The sequence below is a fragment of the Hyla sarda genome, chromosome 3 (genome assembly GCF_029499605.1).
Source record: "Hyla sarda isolate aHylSar1 chromosome 3, aHylSar1.hap1, whole genome shotgun sequence".
In the NCBI taxonomy this organism is placed as follows: domain Eukaryota; kingdom Metazoa; phylum Chordata; class Amphibia; order Anura; family Hylidae; genus Hyla; species Hyla sarda.
The window spans coordinates 293,021,448-293,041,566 of NC_079191.1; the positions used below are offsets into that span (position 1 = coordinate 293,021,448).

At 41.0% G+C, this 20,119-nt stretch overlaps 1 protein-coding gene across 25 annotated transcripts in view; it reads left to right on the forward strand.

Annotated features, from left to right (window-relative positions):
• AFDN (afadin, adherens junction formation factor) overlaps nt 1-20,119 on the forward strand; it is a 567,513-nt gene that overhangs the window by 474,739 nt on the left and 72,655 nt on the right. For all 25 annotated transcript variants that reach the window (XM_056566867.1, XM_056566890.1, XM_056566880.1 and 22 more), the window contains 5 exons: nt 11,620-11,685; nt 15,054-15,127; nt 15,908-16,026; nt 17,622-17,810; nt 19,128-19,219. In XM_056566867.1, coding sequence (XP_056422842.1) covers nt 11,620-11,685; nt 15,054-15,127; nt 15,908-16,026; nt 17,622-17,810; nt 19,128-19,219 — 540 coding nt within the window. The remainder of the gene's footprint in view (nt 1-11,619; nt 11,686-15,053; nt 15,128-15,907; nt 16,027-17,621; nt 17,811-19,127; nt 19,220-20,119) is intronic.

The following is a 20,119-nucleotide window of genomic DNA, read 5'->3' on the forward strand; positions in this document are numbered from 1 at the left end:
TGGGGTACTCCGGTGGAAAACTTTTTTTTTTTTTTTTTTTTTTTTTTTTTTTTTTAAATGAACTGGTGCCAGAAAGTTAAACAGATTTGTAAATTGCTTTTATTAAAAAATCTTAATCCTTTCAGTACTATTTAGCAGCTGTTTGCTGAAGAGGAAAATCTTTATTTTTTTTATTTATTTTTTGTGTTGTCCACAGTGCTCTCTGCTGACACCTGATGCCCATATCAGGAACTCTCCAGAGCAGGAAAAAATTCCCATAGCAAACCTATGCTACTCTGGACAGTTCCTGACAAGGACAGAGGTGTCAGCAGAGAGCACTGTGGACATCACAAAAAAGAAATTCAAAAAGTAAAGAATTTCCTCTGTAACATACAGCTGCTAAATAGTACTAAAAGGATTAAGATTTCTTAATAGAAGTAATTTACAAATCTGTTCAACTTTCTGGCACCAGTTCATTTAAAAAAAATAGTTTTCCACCGGAGTACCCCTTTAACAACATGGGTTTGTAGCGGAGTACTCAATACTTTATTTTGTTGGGACACTTCCAAGACATTATAATGGTAAAATTCTAAATAAATTAACCAAAAAGTTCAGTATAGTCCAGTATACCTTGCTGGCAATGAAAATGGGAAAACTTTTTTGCAGGACCAGAGTGAAGGAATTAGCCCTTTTCGTTGTGTGAACAGAAACCTGTATTATTTGGGGCCATATCTAGTCATTTTTTTTAGATGGCAAGTGTTTTTATTAGGTTAGGATATCCCTTGCACTGACATATGAAGTCAGGAAGCAATCTCTTCCGAATAATTTGCAGAAAAATCAAGTATGGAAAGGAGGACACTTTTGAAGGCCTTGTCATGCAGTAATAACTCAATTATGAATTATGGTCATAAAAATTAATTATGGAAAATTGAGAAAATTATTTAAAATATCAAAATTATGACCTGGTGAATTGTAGACTATGCTAATCAATACAATTCATTCTGAGTCCGACTATTTCCTCAGATATCAACAAGTTCTTTTTATGACGGCATGACATTAATGTTTAACCCCTTAAGGACCAGGCCATTTTACACCTTAGGACCAGAGCGTTTTTTGCACATCTGACCACTGTCACTTTAAGCATTAATAACTCTGGAATGCTTTTAGTTATCATTCTGATTCCGAGATTGTTTTTTCGTGACATATTCTACTTTAACATGGTGGTAAATTTTTGTCAATACTTGCATCCTTTCTTGGTGAAAAATCCTAAAATTTGATGAAAAAATTTTAAATTTTGCATTTTTCTAACTTTGAAGCTCTCTGCTTATAAGGAAAATGGATATTCAAAAAAAAATTATTTTTTATTAACATTTCCAATAAGTCTACTTTTTGTTTGCATTATAAAATTGATGTGTTTTTACTTTTGGAAGACACCAGAGGGCTTCAAAGTTCAGCAGCAATTTTCCAATTTTTCACAAAATTTCCAAAATCACAATTTTTTAAGGACCAGTTCAGGTTTGAAGTGGATTTGAAGGGTCTTCATCTTAGAAATACCCCACAAATGACCCCATTATAAAAACTGCACCCCCCAAAGTATTCAAAATGACATTCAGTCAGCATTTTAACCCTTTAGGTGTTCCACAGGAATAGCAGCAAAGTGAAGGAGAAAATTCACAATCTTCATTTTTTACACTTGAATGTTCTTGTAGACCCAATTTTTGAATTTTTACAAGGGGTAAAAGGAGAAAATGTATACTTATATTTGTAGCCCAATTTCTCTCGAGTAAGCCCATACCTCATATGTCTATGTAAAGTGTTCGGCGGGCACAGTAGAGGTCTCAGAATGGAAGGAGCGACAAGGGAATTTTGGAGCGTACGTTTTTCTGAAATGGTTTTTGGGGGGCATGTTGCATTTAGGAAGCCCCTATGGTGCCAGAACAGGAAAAAAAAACACATGGCATACCATTTTGGAATCTATACCCCTTGAGGAACGTAACAAGGAATAAAGTGAGCCTTAATACCCCACAGGTGTTTCACGACTTTTGCATATGTAAAAAAATTTCAATAAAATGTGTTTCCCCCCAAATTTCACATTTTTGCAAGGGTTAATAGCAGAGAATACACCCCAAAATTTGTAACCCCATCTCTTCCGAGTATGGAGGTACCCCATAAGTTGACCTGAAGCGCACTACGGGCGAAGTACAATGCTCAGAAGAGAAGGAGTCATATTTGGCTTTTTGAGTGCAAATTTTGCTCGGGGGGCTTGTCGCATTTAGAAAGCCCCAATGGTGCCAGAACAGCAAAATAACCCCCACATGGCATACCATTTTGGAAACTAGACCCCTTGAGGAACGTAACAAGGGGTACAGTGAGCATTTACCCCCCCCCACTGGTGTCTGTCAGATCTTTGGAACAGTGGGCTGTACAAAATTTTTAATTTGCGCAGCCCACTGTTCCAAAGATCTGTCAGACACCAGTGGGGTGTAAATTCTCACTGCACCCCTCATTACATTCCGTGAGGGGTGTAGTTTCCGAAATAGGGTCACATGTGGGTTTTTTTTTTTTTTTGTTTGTCAAAACCGCTGTAACAATCAGCCACCCCTGTGCAAATCACCTCAAATGTACATGGTGCACTCTCCCTTCTGAGCCTTGTTGTGCGCCCCCAGAGCACTTTGCGCCCACATATGGGGTATCTCCGTAGTCGGGAGAAGTTGCATTACAAATTTTGGGGGGCTTTTTTCCCTTTTACCTCTTGTCAAAATGAAAAGTATAGGGCAACACCAGCATGTTAGTGTAAAAAATATATTTTTTTACACTAACATGCTGGTGTAGACCCCAACTTCACCTTTTCATAAGGGGTGAAAGGAGAAAAAGCCCCCCAAAATTTGTAAGGCAATTTCTCCCGAGTACGGCGATACCCCATATGTGACCCTAAACTGTTGCCTTGAAATACGACAGGGCTCCGAAGTGAGAGCGCCATGCGCATTCGAGGCCTGAATTAGGGAATTGCATAGGGGTGGACATAGGGGTATTCTACGCCAGTTATTCCCAAACAGGGTGCCTCCAGCTGTTGCAAAACTCCCAGCATGCTTGTACATTCAACGGCTGTCCGGCAATACTGGGAGTTGGAGGCTCCATTTTGGAAACAGTGGCGTACCAGACATTTTTCATTTTTATTGGGGAGGGGAGGGGGGCTGTGTAGGGGTATGTGTATATGTAGTGTTTTTTACTTTTTATTTTGTGTTAGTGTAGTGTAGTGTTTTTAGGGTACAGTCACACGGGCGGGGGATTACAGCGATTTTCCCGCTGCGAGTTTGAGCTGCCGCGCAAAATTTGCTGCATCGCAAACTTGCAGCCTGATACTCACTGTAAGCCCCCTGCCCATGTGAATGTACCCTGTACATTCACAAGGGGGGGACCTCCAGCTGTTGCAAAACTACAACTCCCAGCATGCACAGTCTATCAGTGCATGCTGGTAGTTATAGTTTTGCAACAGCTGGAGGCACACGGGTTGGGAAACACTGAGTTAGGAAACAGACAATGTTTCCCAACCAGTGTGCCTCCAGTTGTTGCAAAACCACAACTCCCAAACATTCTCAGGCATGCTGGGAGAAGTAGTTCGGCAACATCTTTAGAGCCAGATGTTGCCGAACTACAACTCCCAGCATGCTTGGAGTTGTAGTTTGCAACATCTGGAGGACTACAGTTTGCAGACCACTAATACAGTGGTTCCCAATCTGTGCCCTTCCAGATGTTGCAAAACTACAACTCCCAGTATGCCAAAACTGTCCAGGCATGCTGGGAGTTGTAGTTCTGCAACATCTGAAGGGCCAGATGTTACAGAACTACAACTCCCAGCATGCCTGGACAGTAAGGGCATGCTGAGAATGTGTAGTTTTGCAACATCTGGAAGGGCACAGTGGTCTCCAAACTGTGGACCTCCAGATGTTGCAAAACTGCAACTCCCAGCATGCCCAGATGCCAAGGGCTGTCTGGGCATGCTGGGAGTTGTAGTATACAGGGTCCCAATACAGCAATGCATGTCGCTTTACAGCGACGTGCATTGCTGTAAAGGGCCCGACCGCGGCCGAAGATCAACTCACCTGTTGCCGGCGCCGCCATCTTCCTCGCCGGGATCCGGGTCTTCAGGGACGAAGTAAGTACCGGCGCCGGTCCCCAGCACTCCCCCGTCCCCTGCCGCATCCTCCGGTCTTCCTCCCGTCCTCTCCGGACTTCCAGGGGCCGGGCAGGACGGGAGGAAGTAACCGCCCCCCCCCCCCCCCCCCCCTGCGATTGGTCGGTTAACTAACCGACGGATCGCAGGGGATCGGAGGAGGTGGCAGGCTTGCCACCTCGCTCCTATACTTTAGCATGGTCCTGGCTGTCTGTGACAGCCGGGATCATGCGAAATTACCGGGCGGTCGGGTCCCAGAGACCCGATCAGCCCTGTATCGCCGCAGATCGCAAGGGCGATTTCCCTTTGCGATTTGCGGCGATCGCCGACATGGGGGGCTTGTAGCTCACAGTGAGCTGAGAGTACTGAACTTCCGGTGGAAGGACCAGAACCCTTTCAGCATTAGTCCTAAAAGCTGTACACTTACAATGAAAAGCATAGGAAGCTACCTGCAGACCAGGCATAGAAGAGAGACCCCTAGTGGCCAAAAGTATAAAATGAAAAAACTGGTATAAATATTAATATTTTTTAATGAAGATATATTACAATATCTCTTCATTAATGATTATAAACAACATATTAAAAGTTTTTGTTGATTACAGGTACTCTTTAAAAAAAAAAAAAAAAAAAAGTGTAAATAAAAATAAATGTGGTATCCTCGCGTGCGGAAATGTCCGAATTATAAAAAAAATATTGTTAATTAAACAGCACGGTCAATGGAGTATGCACAAAAAAATTCCGAAGTCCAAAATACAGAATTTTTGGTCACTTTTTATATCATGAAAACATGATAAATAAGTCCTATCAATGCAAATATTGTACCGCTAAAAACATCAGATCACGGTGCAAAAAATGAGCCCTCATACTGTCCCATATGCTGAAAAATTTAAAAGTTATAGGGGTCAGAAAATGACAATTTTAAACTTATACATTTTCCTGCATGTGGTTTTGATTTTTTCTAGAAGTATGACAAAATCAAACCTACAGAAGTAGGGTATAATTTTAACAGTATGGACCTACAGAATAAAGAGAAGGTGTAATTTTTACCGAAAAAAATTTACTGTGTAGAAACGGAAACCCTCAAAATTTACAAAATGGTGGTTTTATTTTTTTAAATTTTGTCTCACAATGATTTTTTTTTTCCGTTTCACCGTAGATTTTTTGGTAAAATGACTGACATGATTACAAAGTAGAATTGGTGGCGCAAAAAATAAGCCATCATATGGTTATGATTTTTTAAAGGTAGGGAGGAAAAAAACGAAAATTAAAAAACGGAAAAACCCCGGGTCCTTAAGGGTTAACAAAAGACAAATGCCCATCAAGTTCAACCTAAATCCTTACTGTGCTGATCCAGAGGAAGTCAAAAACCCATATGAGGCAGATGTTAATTGCCCAATAACAGAGGAAAAATTCCTTTGCAAATCTAATATGGTATTCAGAATAAATCTATGCATTAGTGTTTTCCACAAACAAAATAATTACCGTATTTATCGGGGTATACCACGCACCGGCCTATAACACGCACCCTCATTTTACCAAGGATATTTGGGTAAAAAAAGTTTTTTACCCAAATATCCATGGTAAAATGAGGGTGTGTGTGTGCGCGTGTATACCCCGATACAGCCCCAGGAAAGGCAGGGGGAGAGAGGCTGTCGCTGCCCGCTTCTCTCCCCCTGCCTTTCCTGGGGTCTAGAGCCCTGCTGTCGGCCCTTCTCACCCCCTGGCTATCGGCGCCGCTGCCCGTTCTGTCCCCCTGACTATCGGTGCCGGCACCGACAGCCAGGGGGAGAGAAGGGGCAGCGGCACCCATTGCCGGCGCCGCTGCCCCGTTGCCTCCCCCCATCCCCGGTGGCATAATTACCTGAGTCGGGTCCGCGCTGCTGCAGGCCTCTGGCGTGCGTCCCCTGCGTCGTTGCTATGCACGGCGCGGCGCACTGACGTCATGCGCCGCGCCGTTCAGCGCATAGCAACGACACCGGGGACGCACGCCGGAGGCCTGCAGCAGCGCGGACCTGACTCAGGTAATTATGCCACCGGGGATGAGGGGAGGCAACGGGGCAGCGGCTCTGGCAATTGGTGCCGCTGCCCCTTCTCTCCCCCTGGCTGTCGGCGCCGCTTCTCTCCCCCTGGCTATCGGCGCCAGCACCGATAGTCAGGGGGACAGAACGGGCAGCGGCGCCGATAGCCAGGGGGTGAGAAGGGCCTACAGCAGGGCTCTAGACCCCAGGCAAGGCAGGGGGAGAGAAGCGGGCAGCGACGGCCTCTCTCCCCCTGCCTTTCCTGGGGGTGTATCGGCGTATAACACGCACACAGACTTTAGGCTAAAAATTTTAGCCTAAAAAGTGCGTGTTATACGCCGATTAATACGGTACCTATCCATAGCATAGATACAGTGGGGATCAAAAGTTTGGGCACCCCAGGTAAAAATGTGTATTAATGTGCATAAAGAAGCCAAGGAAAGATGGAAAAATCTCCAAAAGGCATCACATTACAGATTAGACATTCTTATAATATGACAACAAAAGTTTATTTTATTTCCATCATCTACACTTTCAAAATAACAGAAAACTAAAAAAAAATGGTATCTGGAAAGTTTGGGCACCCTGCAGAGGTAATATCCTGTACTGCCCCCTTTGGCAAGTATCACAGCTTGTAAACACTTTTTGTAGCCATCCAAGAGTCTTTCAATTCTTGTTTGAGGTATCTTTCCCCATTCTTCTTTACAAAAGTCTTCCAGTTATTTGAGATTTCTAGGCTGTCTGTCACGCACTGCTCTTTTAAGGTCTATCCATAGATTTTCAATTATTTTGAGGTCAGGAGATTGTGAAGGCCATGGCAAAACCTTCATTTTACGCCTTTTGATGTAATCTCCCGTGGATTTTGATGTGTGATTAGGATCATTATCCATTTGTAGAAGCCATCCTCTCTTTAACTTCAGCTTTTTCACAGATGCCATCAAGTTAGCATTCAAAATTTGCTGAAATTTGATTGAATCAATTTTTCCTTCTACTCGTGAGATGTTCCCTGTGCCACTGGCTGCAATACAACCCCAAAGCATTATTGATCCACCCCCATGTTTAACATCTGTTCCCCTTCTTCTCCAAACGTACCTTTGCTCATTCCGGCCAAAAAGTTAAATTTTAACCTCATCGGTTCACATAACTTGTTTCCAAAATGCACCAGGCTTGTCTATATATTCATTTGCAAAGTTCAAACGCTGATTTTTGTGGTGAGGACGTAGAAGAGGTTTTCTTCTGATGACTCTTCCATGAAGACCATATTTATATAAGTATCTCTTTATAGTGGAATAGTGTACCACAACTCCAGTGTCTGCCAGATCTTTCTGGAGGGATTGTGCAGTCAAACATGGGGTTTGAATTGTGTTTCTCACAATCCTGCGAGCTGTTCTGTCTGATATTTTTCTTGGTCTTCCAGATCTTGCTTTAACTTCCACTGTTCCTGATGACTGCCATTTCTTAATTACATTCCGAACAGAGGATATTGACATCTGAAAACATTTTGCTATCTTCTTATGGCCTTCACCAGCTTTGTGAGCGTCAATTATTTTCAGTTTCAGATTTCTAGACAACTGCTTAGAAGAACCCATGGTGCTGATTGTTGGGGCAAGGTCAGATGAGTCTGGGCATTAAAAACCTTTGATATTGACATCACCTGGTCTTCCCAGATGATGATTGAGAACAATCCATGACACTGGCAGGTCTCAGCTTTGCAAAGGGGGCAGTGCATGCTATAAATTCTGCAGGGTGCCCAAACTTTTGCAGATGCCATTTTTTTGTTTTCTGTTATTTTGAAAGTGTAAAAGATGGAAACAAAATCTAACTTTTGTTGACATCCAAAAGGCATCAAATTACACATTAGACGTTCTTGTAATATATTTTTCCATCTTTCCTTGGCTTCTTTATGCACATTAATACAAATTTTTATCTGGGGTACCCAAACTTTTAATCCCCACTGTAAGTGTTTGATCACTGCTGACAACTCCACTGTTCACAAGAATGGGGGTTCTGTGTTCCCCATTTGAATGTAGTGACTGTTGGTTGTGTGCTGTACTCGGCTATCTCCGTCATCCCATAAAGATGACTAGACTGGCATTGTGCAGTGCAGCAATATCCCAGTGCAGTTTGGGATATTTTTATTTTGTATCATCTTAATGGTAAGTGTAAGTCTGTGAAAATTCAGACGCCTCCTTGCTTTGTCCCTACCCGACCAACCCTTAGCCCCTTCCCTCCTCTCGCCCAGTTCCTTTTTTTCTTTTTTTAAAAGCACACCTAAAATTTATTTGCCTAGACTATATTTTGTTACTTAACATTATATTCTGTGTGTGTTTCCTGTATTAATCTAGGGCTTGAAAAGTAATGGTATGTGCAGATTCGTATCATAGATATCCACAGTGCGGTAACATTTTATGAAATCCAGATGAGTTGGAAGCAGCACGTTTGAAGTAAATCCATTTTTAAACTCTAGAATGCTGGTTCCTATAATTCTTCTGATAAAGCCAGTGTATTGTTTCCTGTTTAATTTATTCAGTTTTATTTTCTGTAAGGCGGGGTGGGTGGTAGGAATATAAAAATACTGGGGGGTTTGTTTTTAGTTTTTTTTCTTTTCCTAAAGGCTGAAAAGCTGGAAGTTAATCAAAAGGCAAATCTGCCTAGCAGATGTTGCGTAAGAGCATGGATTTTTTTTTCTTGTTTTCTTTGCTGTTACATGCATAGGTCTGTGTTCTAGCATGTAGCTGCATTCTCACAAATGAGTAGCATTTGCCACACAGACAAAATCAACTTAGACAAAACAACAAGATTATAACTTTTAATCTGTTTTGGTCACTTTGTGCACTTCTGGAATAATGTGGTTTTCAGTTGTAGGAAGAACAGAGGTTACGGTAAGTCTGAGACATATTTATTCTCCTTTATGATCCTGTTAGTTTTTTTTTATCCCCATTTTTTGTAAGACAACTTTAATTTTGGAGTGAAGTCAACTAGGGATACAGTGCATTTCAGGAATTTACCATAATTGTTGCTAGATCTTTTTAGCTAGTGTAAACGTAAAAATAAGCTACTATATTGCAGTGTAACACTATTGATGTGTTCATCTAGTGTGGATTAATAAAAATCTGGTGTTATTTTGTGGTAGTAAGGCCACAGAATTTTACTTCATGAGGGGGAATTTATCATTCCTTTTCAAGAAAACTATTAAAAATTTGGAAATTTTGGCCAAAATGAACAGTTGCTTTTTTAAAATCTTTTTCCCCCAGAAAACTTACACAAAAACCTTTGATAAATTACCGAGTATTAACAGATTTTTAGTAACAAATTTGTAACCATATACCTCTAGGAAAATACCAGGGTCACTGGTACATGATAGGAATAATAGAAATAGTATTGTATGAGACTGTGCTTCAATTAATGTATTTTGTTAAATTTAATATATATAAAGATAGTGCCTCCGGTCACAGGGCCCTTGTGGCAGGGATAAATGCACTACTATAAAAACATAGATTGGCACATATATTAACAGGACATAAAATGAAATAAAAAGGACACTTAGTATTTAGAATCCTGCATATGTAGAAATAAAGCATACATGGAAATAAACAGTTCTATAAGGTTATCTTGTTAGACAGTTCTTATACAGGGATTTCCCCTATAGATGGTATGTAATAATTGTCTGCCGATATTACCTTCAGAGACAGACGCTCAGTATGGAAAGATGTTAATAACTTAGTCCGGCACGTTGGATAGGTGGCACTGGCTTGTCCAAATGCACCGGATGCTGTGTATTCCGTAGATAGATGGAATCCAAGAGACAGTGCAGGATGTGGGGAGCACAGTAAGGCTCTGGTGGTTTGGCTGGGTCCCGTAGTAGGTGTAATATAGATCGTGGATAGCCCTGGCAGGCACTGGCAATCTGACTGGGTCCCGTAGCTGCTGCACTTGGATGGATGGACTGACGGACTAGCACAAGAGAATCCTCGTGGATGAGCGTCTGACGTCAGTGGCAGTTCAAAGGTTTCCGGATTAGTTTAGGTGTAGTCCTGAAATGTGGATAGCTGGACTATATGGGCTGATAAATATTAGTGTCCATAAAATTCCTAGACTCGTCTCAGGGTACATAAAAATACATAACGACCCTTTCCTCAGTAGGTATGAGGACGCTCATCCACGAGGATTCTCTTGTGCTAGTCCATCCAAGTGCAGCAGCTTTGTGACCAGGGGCCTATCGGCGCTATCCATGATCTACATTACACCTGCTATGGGACCCAGCTGTGCTTCCCACGTCCGGCACAGTCTCCTGGATTCCATCTATCTGCGGTATACACAGGATCTGGTGGAAGAAAAAATGTTTGTCTATTTCAAGCTCAAGATCTGCACTGATCTTTGTTATAAACTATTCCTATTGTTGTGCCTAATAAGCATAACTATACATAGTGAGCGCAAAATTACATTGGGTTTTCCCCCATTGCTAGTGTTATACCTTGGAGTCCATCAAATTTCACCTATAACCCAACTGTGTAAATCCAGAGGAAGACAGCAAAAAAATAAAAAATAAAAACCTACAAGGCAAATTGTCCCATACAAGGGAGAAAAAAAATTCTTCCCTATATGACAGAATAGATCCCTGGATCAATATTTTATCCCCATGAACCTAGTATCCATAAATTGTAAAAGTATGTTTTTCCAGAAAAACATCCAGGCCCCATTTGAAATTGTCAGCCATCACAACTTCATGCGGCAGATAGTTCCATGGTCTCACTGCTCTTACAGTAAAGAATCTCTGTGATGATTGTGAAACCTTCTTTCCTCTAGACATAGCGGATGCCCTCTTGTCATGGTTACCAGCCTAGGTATAAAAAGATCTCTAGAAAGATACCTGTACTGTTGATTCCTATGTTTGTATATTGTGATCAAATCACCCCTAAAACATCTTTTCCCTAAACTAAATGACCCCAAGCTTGATAACCAGGTAGTCTAAGCCACCCTTTGTCTCCCTCCTCTGCACCCGCTGTGTACCTTTTTTTATATACAGGGGCCCAAGGTATGACAACAATACTCCATGTGTGGTCTGACATGTTTTTGTTTGTGTTTTTTTCTTAATAAAATGTATCACAATAACACAAAAAGAAATGTAATTTATGTTTAATTTATGAAGATTTAAAATGATGCATATCTGCGATCAGTCCTGATGTTGGCAGGACAATCCTATGAACCAGGCCACAAAAAAGACAAAGTTTTCATATTTCCACCCAAAAGTGGAGTCTTAAAAGTTCTGATTTTGAATTTTTAAATGTTGGAAAGTATGAATGGTTAACAGTTTAAACCTGTTCAGGTAAGCTGCATACAGTAATTTGCTTAAGAGATCTTATATTTCCACTAAGACTAATATAATGCAGTTCACTTTTTTCATAAACAATGTTCATATTACAGAACACATCTTTTGTTTTTCCTCAGGGTGCAGGACAAGAAAAACTTGGCATCTACATAAAATCAGTTGTGAAGGGAGGAGCTGCAGAAGTGGTTTGTACATTTATTCACTAATCAAATTACAGTAAAACTCATGCTGATAAACTGTACCTTTATAAATAAATAAATACATAGGCCCTGGAAGCTGAGCCTTGTTTCCAAATCTGGTTCCTGCACCATGCATACACACAGGTGCAAAATTTTGAAACTGCCTGGCTTCCAAGTGTCAGTCATAACCTAGGGGGCAGTGCAGCACTCAGATAATGTGAAAAAAATGTATTTATTCAACCCATGTCACAGCAGCAACGTGTTTTGGTAATCACGTATCTGGGAATATAAGGTCCCTGAATGTTGTGTTGTCTGCTTGAGAATGATTCTATTATTTATCGAAAGGCGATCGTGATCAGGTCTGGAACACTGGCATCCTTTTTCTATTTGGACTGAGCTAAGTAGTGCTGCATTCTGTTTTGTGTGTGTGTGTTTTGGCGGTTTATTTTGAGAAAATAGACAAATAACATGAAATTGAATTAGGTGAATTAGAACTGCACACCTACCTTGGTGGATGGGTGTGGGGCATAGGTAGGAAGTTGGATGGGTGGGGAAGCGTAAAGAAGGAAGGTGGGTGGTTGGGGGGTTATAGGTAGGAAGGTGGGTGGACGAGTGGCTGATTGGTAGGTGTTCTCCTGCACATTTTGCTTAGTATGGGGGAGGTGTACGGGTCTGGCAAAGCAGCAGCACAGCACTGCTGCAAGCAGACAGGCGGCAGGCCAATGGCACATCCCCCTCTGCTGTGCATGCTCCATCACGTCGCACATCAATGAGCATGTTGTCTACTCTTCTCCAAGGCATGGTACTGTGCCATAGTGGCTGCCCGGGGGGCCCCCCGCCTCCTTCTGGCCCCCCTTTTCCCAGAAAACAACTGACTAGTCCGAATTTTACATTTTTAACTAAATGACAGGTCACAGTACTGTGCCCTTGATGGCGCCCCCTTTACGGAACCTGCGTCCGAGGCAACTGCCTTGGTCTCCTCATGGCTGCTACGGCCCTGATGGAAACTGATAGGAAATTCAGTGGATTCCTTCAATATGTTGTTTGATTCCAAATCAATAGTTATAATTGACCAGTCCTGGTGGAAGAATGAATGACACAGACTCCAGCTGTATATAGACTCTTCTGACATTTACTACAAAATGCATGAATCTTATACAAGAAAGGTTGGCACACTGCCAAATTATACATGCCTACAAACAGATGTGTCTAAGTAGGAAGGACGAGATGTATGAAAGTATTCAAACTAGGTAGCCTTGAAGCTTCCTACAAGCTCAGAAATTGTGGCCTTGAATCACAGGTTTCCTGGTTATAATTAGTAGTGAAGTTTATGATCAGTTCATATTGCAAGAATACAAGCAAGATGGCGGATTATAGACAACATGGCTGATATACAAGATGGAGTATAAAATATAGAAAAAGGAGTATATAAAAGAATATATAAAAACGTATAACAAGCTGACTTTCCTCACAAAGCACAGATAGATATATGAAGGGAATCATGCGTCTCCTTGTCCTAACAGCTGGTTAATGTCAGCAGTTTGGAATGGGAGTGACAGCTGACAGGTTCCTTTTTTAAATATTACCATTTGCTCCCAAATCCATGGGCACAATTCCACAATCATATACACTCAGGTAAACTGCACAATTTGGTTTGGAATTGCTTCTGCAGATTTTGATGTTAAAGGCTAAGTATCATGAAGAAAAATGTATCCCCTATCGGAAGGATAGGGGATAATTTTTAGATTGCGGGGGTCTGAGCGCTGGGGCCCCGCGATCTCCTGTTTGGAGCCCCGGTTCTCCAGCACAGGAGCGCGTCATGACCCCCGCCCAAAGCGGAGGCAGCCACGCCCCCTCTGTAAAGCTCTATGGGAAAGCCGTTCGGTAATCTTCAGCTCTCCCATAAAGCTGTATGGAAGGGGCATGGCGGCCTTTTCTTTGGGCGGTGGTCATGATTCGCTCCTGTGCTGGAGAACCGGGGCTCCAAACAGGAGATGGGGGAGGGGGGCAACGTTCGGACCCCTCATGATCTAAAACTTATCCCCTATCCTTCAGATAGGGGATACGTTTTTCTTCATTGCACTATAGAGACAAAAAAAAGATGAGGAGCACGATCCTAGTGTAATACCATTAGAGATGTAGGCAGCGTTTGCAATTAAATTATGCTCACCAGAGTTGGTTATGCTAAGAGCATAACATTTATATCAGCTCATTAAATAGCAGGTCAGCAGCCTTGGCGCACCCGACCATCCAGGGAAGTCGGCAGGCAATAGTAGAATTTGATAGCTAGAAACGCATTGAAAGTGCTTTTTAAACTTTTATGCCTACTTTAATGGAATAAAGCAAAGCTTTTATTGGGGGAAGCGCGTGTTTGGAGACATTTTTTTTTGCTATCAAATTCTACTAAGTTTTTCTTCATGATAAGTATGCTTTAAAGGGCTGGGGCTGACTTTACCTTAAGAGGGCTTTCCAAGTACTTAAAAGGCCTAATTCAACCTTCATTTGCCAATATATCGCCAGCATTAACCACTTCTGCAGTAGTGTGGACGTTCCAAAAAGTCACATGCATAAAAAAAATAATGTTATCAAGAAAAAACTACAGGTCATTGCTCAAAAGCATAAAAACAAGTTATAAGGGTCAGAAAAAGCCAATTCAAATCATTATTTGTTCCTTTAAAACATTCATTATGACTCTTAAAGGGGTTAACAGCAGGATTTTATTTTTTTTGCCAATTTTTACCCATTTTATCCCCGTTTTTTGTTTTGCTTCAGGAGCCCAATATGTCACAGTGAAGCTCAGTGAATTGATTGCTGCAACAGGTTGAAATGTGACATATTGAGCCTAGTCCACAGTTTTTTTTAGTTGTTTTTTTTTTTTTATACTGGTACCCGGGCTCAATACATTACATTGCTGCTCAGCCAATCAGTGGCTAAGGCAGGACACCGCTGTGGCCAGCAATCGGAGAGCTAAACCTTGAGGTATTGGGCCTAGGAAGCAGGAAGAGGATTGCTCTGGAGACAGAAGCAGTTTACCAATGACACTGTGGGAACGCTAAAGGTGGGTAGAGATTTAAGTTTTTTTGATGTCTTAAAAAATGGAAACAAAAAAACTCCTGTTGGATAACAACTTTAAAAGGCAAGGAAGAAAATTTTTTACTGCAACAATTACATTTTTCTTGGTTATTAATGGAATTAAATGTATGGATGCAGCTGAGAAAGCAAGAAAAATGACACTGCAAGAATAGTGCTTTTGAGTTAGCAATACATGTGTCAATTATTTTCAATTTTATTTTTCAACCAGGGTGCTTTTATAAGAGTTTGAGGTTTTGTAGAGAAAGCAGCCTTGACTCTTTTGGTTTGTTCTCATTTTCTAGGATGGCCGTCTAGCAGCAGGAGACCAGCTCCTTAGTGTAGATGGAAGAAGTCTAGTGGGGCTGTCTCAAGAAAGGTAATGCTAAAACAGTGTTAACATTTAACGTGTAAAACATTTGCTATTTGTTCATGTATTCAGCAAAATATCAGGTTACAAGAAAAAAAATCTGTCTTTGAACTTTTTTCTGCTGTACACTAGATGTTTTAGTTATTTTATCTGAAATGCTGCAATGATTTTATGAAGATTACCTGATGTAATACCAGTGTTTTACAGAACACACAAGTTTGCTGCAAGTTGTTACAGTGATTTAAAGAATAATAACAACTTCATGTTTGTGCTTGTAGTAGTCAAAACACTTAGGTAGTTTTCGCACAGCTTTTACAATGCCAATTTTCTATATGTGAAGGAAAAGATTCCACCATATAGTGTTAACGTATACTTAGACCCCCATTACTTGAAGCAGACCAGATAATTGTCATTTTGTCCTTTTGGGCCATGTAAATTGGGGTTTATGTAATAGTAATAATGCTGCACTATTTACTAGAACCGTGTACAGTAAAGTATTTCCCATGGTATAAGTTACTTTAACGTGGGTGCCTATTAAGGGTGTGCTTTGAAGGTACACATCAGGGAATAACCCCAGCCTGTAGCTTGAATGAACACATTAATGTGTGAAAATTGCCTAATGTAAATAACATAGGCAGCAGAAGAAACAAAAACGGAACTTATTCCAAACGCCAGATCCCTTGAGGTAGTCAGTCTCTTAGTACAGCACTGGTCATGTAAATAACAAGATACTTAAGGATTGCAGGTTGGTGCTTTAATAATCATTTTTTATTATTATTTTGTAAACAGAGCTGCTGAACTTATGACACGAACAGGTTCAGTTGTCACACTCGAAGTAGCAAAACAAGGAGCAATATACCATGGCCTAGCAACATTGCTAAATCAGCCATCTCCTTTGATGCAAAGAGGTAAATAAAGATTTCTCAGTAATTGACTTTAAGATGATTTGTTGATGGAAATTTAATAGGCAGACCAGTATGTCACCCCATTAGGTGGATATGGCCCCTGATTAGTAAGTCCACCCCATTAAGTAGGTAGTCCGCCCCTGCCCCCACCTTCAGGTAGGTATGTCCCTTTTATCAGGTAGGTACATCCCCTCATCAGGTAGGCAGGCATGTAGGGCTCCCCTAGTATGTAAATAGGGCCCCAGATATATAGGTCATCCTAGATAGAAATGACCCCCATTAGGTAACGGTAGTTCATAAGGTTGAAAAAAGACCAGAGTCAATCAAGTTCAACCTATAACCCTAATGAGTCCCTACTGAGTTGATCCAGAGGAAGGCAAAAAAAAAAAACTCATACTAGAGGTAAAAATTCCTTCCCGACTCCAAATATGGCAGTCAGAATAAATCCCTGGATCAAAGTTCTGTCCCTATAAATTATGTATACATAACCAGTGATGTTGTTATTCTCCAAATATGCATCCAGACCCTTTTTGAACTCTCTTACAGAGTTCACCATGACCACCTCCTCAGGCAGAGAATTCCACAGTCTCACTGCTATTACAGTAAAGAACCCTGGTCTGTGCTGGTGTAGCAACCTTCTTTCCTCTAAACATAGAGGATGCACCCTTGTTATAGGTACAGTCCTGGGTATAAATTGATCTCCCCAGTAGGTAGACAGGCCCCCAGGTAGATCTGACCCCCATCAGGTAGGGCTACTATTTTCCATGGTGAATCTCAATTGCAGTTTGACACAATCCTTGCTATACAACTAACTGCATGCATCGCGTTGCGTGTCAACAATGCACAACATAGTACCAGTATCAGCAATAGAAATGTGGCTGCCACCATCCTGTGCCAGTTCTTCCCTCCCCCTTTATCACGCCCTGTGCCATATCTTTCACCCCTTGATCCTCTCCTGTGCCATATCATTCCCCTGTTACATTATATTTCCCCCCCTGATTTCCCTGTGCCATTATATTCCACCATCTGATTCCCCTGTGCCTTTATATTCCCTCCCCTTCCCACACTGCCATTATATTTTAGCCCCCCTGTGCCATTAAATTTCAGCCCCCCTGCCCCTGAGCCATTATATTTTTCAATCTAAATCTAAAATTGTTGCACAAAAAGTCTGTCACGTCCCCTGCGACTTTTGCTTTAGTGAACTACCGTTTGCAGTGCTTTAGACTAGTTTTGAGCAGTGGGCACTGATTCATTATCTGCAACTTTTCTCCAAAAGTCACAAAAAAGTTGCAGTGCCGTGATTTACATGGAAACACTTCAGCCCAGGTAACTTCAACCCAGGAAAGCAGTCTAAACTTGATAGCATGGGCGTAGGAGCTAGTAACTTCATCAAATATCGTGTGACATTTGATGAATTGGGCACGGGAAGATCAAAAACAAGGCGACTTTTCATTACTAAAATAGGATAAAAATTGATGAATTGATGAATGCCCCCTCTATATGTATATATCTGAAATGTCATGTAAGGTCACATTTATTTTTGTTAAACAACTGAAAGTGTCTCTATCTTATAAAAAGAAAGCTAATCCTTCTTTTAGATCGCCGTGGCTCAGGGAAACCACGACCAAAGAGTGAAGGTTTTGAGCTTTATAGTAACACTGGTCAGAATGGGTCACCTGAAAGTCCCCAAATGCCTTGGCCAGAATACTCCGAACCAAAGAAATTACCAGGGGATGATCGACTGATGAAAAACCGCGCTGATCATCGTTCCAGTCCCAATGTAACAAGTAAGTTTTTAAATATGAGCTAACTTTGAAGGAGTTAAGTAAAAGTCCTGTCTTTTTCAATAACTTTTGACGTGTGCCCATTTAAGGTTTCACAGTGCAGCGATCAGCAGTTTTAATTTTTTTTTTCTGCTGAGGTTGCATTGAGAGAATTTATCAATCTGTGAAAAGGCTGCCCAGATACCCATAGCAGCCAATCAGATTGCTTCTTTAATTTTTAACAGTGCCTCTGCAAAATGAAAGAAGCGTTCTGATTGGTTGCTATGGGCAACTACTTTTCCTCTGCACAGATTTTGATAAATCTCCCACAATTAGTGTTTTGTTTGTACATCACCAAAATAATAATCAGCTGTTTCTTCAAAGCTGGCCGTGTGCAAGAGTGGATTCACATGTTGTTTCCACTCTCTGGCAACCAGAGCCAAAAGGAAAATTTAAAAACCGCCTGCTGCTGTCCCTGACGAACGTATATCATACCACATTCATTTCAATGAGCCAACCAGACTATGGTCAGCTTATTTTCCAACCATATCTGGCTTTAGATCCGGACTGAAAAGCACAGCAGACCACTGGTGGTCACTGTCTGACTCTTGTCAGCTCATTGAAATGAAAGGGGGGGTACCCATGGATACGGCAGGAGACTGTCAGAGAGTGGAAATGAGATGCAAATGGACCCTAACTTGTGCAGTGCAGGGCCGTTTTTGGCAGAGGTTGTAAATTTTTTTATCAATCCTTTTTTGTCCATATAAAGTTTAGTAGTGAGTTAAAAAGAACACATTTAGCTGCCTAAACAAAACGCATGTGGCTCGCCCCAACAAAGCCGTAAGAGAAAAAACTGCTTCTGCATTTTAAAAAAGCCTACTCTCATATTCTCTGAAACAAACTATCGGCGCACTTGTTAAATGGAATTTGTCAGCTCTATATTATACATTTAGCTTGTGTCAGCGAGGGTGTGCTGAACCACAGGTTGCATGAATTCTCTCTCTTCCACCTTGACTGGTTGACATGCAAGGCTTGACTTTCAGCACTGTATGACAACCAGTCAAGCCAGGTTGTCCTCCCTCAGAATAGGCGTACATGCTGCAGTTCATCTCTGCCTCATTCATTGACAGTTCATCTCTGAGCATAATATAGAAATTGCAGATTCCCTTTAACTGCGGCACCTCATGAGTTTTATTCTCAGGATCTGTCACATGGGGAGCGTACATATAGCTAGAAGCAATCAACATTAATAAACATACATCATTTCATTATATATGCACCAAGTTTTTTAAATAAAGTCAAATATATAAATATGTAATTTTTTATTTTTTTATTTTAAAGATCAGCTTCAAAGTCCAGGAGGAAAGAATGCATATGTCAGTGCAGCACCAGTTAAGATCACATCAGCCTCTACAGGAAATTTGTGTTCAGAGGTTAGTTATTGTTTTTAATGTTCCATTATGAAAAGTCTATTTGCAGTTCTTGTTCAGATTGTTTTCTATTGTTTTTATATCCCAACAAGGGATAGAACTAGTGAAATGATGGAGATTCTTTCTAGTCAGGATTGTCACGCAAAGGTGCCCTGCTTTTCCCAGTTATATATGTAGGTGAAAAAAGATATGTAATTAGAGGATTAATTTATTAAAATATTAAATCAACTGGTGCCAAAAAGTTGAACAGATTTGTAAATTATTATTTTTTTTTTTTAAACGTTTCAGTATTTATCAGATGCTGTATACGACTACAGATAATGTTGTGTAGTTCTTTCCAGTCTGACCATAGTGCTCTCTGCTGACGCTGTGTCAGGAACTGTCCAGAGCAGGAGAGGTTTACTATAGGGATTTGCTTCTACTCTGAACCGTTCCTGACACAGACAGAGGTGGCAGCAGAGAGCACTATGGCCAGACTGAAAAGAACTACACAACTTTGTCTGTAGTATACAGCAGCTGATAAGTACTGGAAGGTATAAGATGTTTAATCTTTTTTTTTTTGCCTGCTTCTTCTTGATAAACACAGTAGTAAGGCGTTAAGTTGAATTTGATGGACTGTGGTCTTTTTGTTCAACCTTATGAACTATGTAACTATATAACGTTATTACAAGGTTTCAAAGTTTGAAAACCTGTTTGTATTAAGGCATGGTTCATCCCTGACTGTCTTCAAAAAATCTCACTTTTTCAAGCAAGCCTCCATTTTTGCAAATATGTTGGACTTTTTGCCTTTCTAAACCAGTCCCATTAATTTTTAAAAGTGATTTCCAACCTACCGTAGTCTCCTTAATTATATCACACTTATGCCAACTTTGAGAAGTCATTAAAAGAAGTTTGATAACTTTT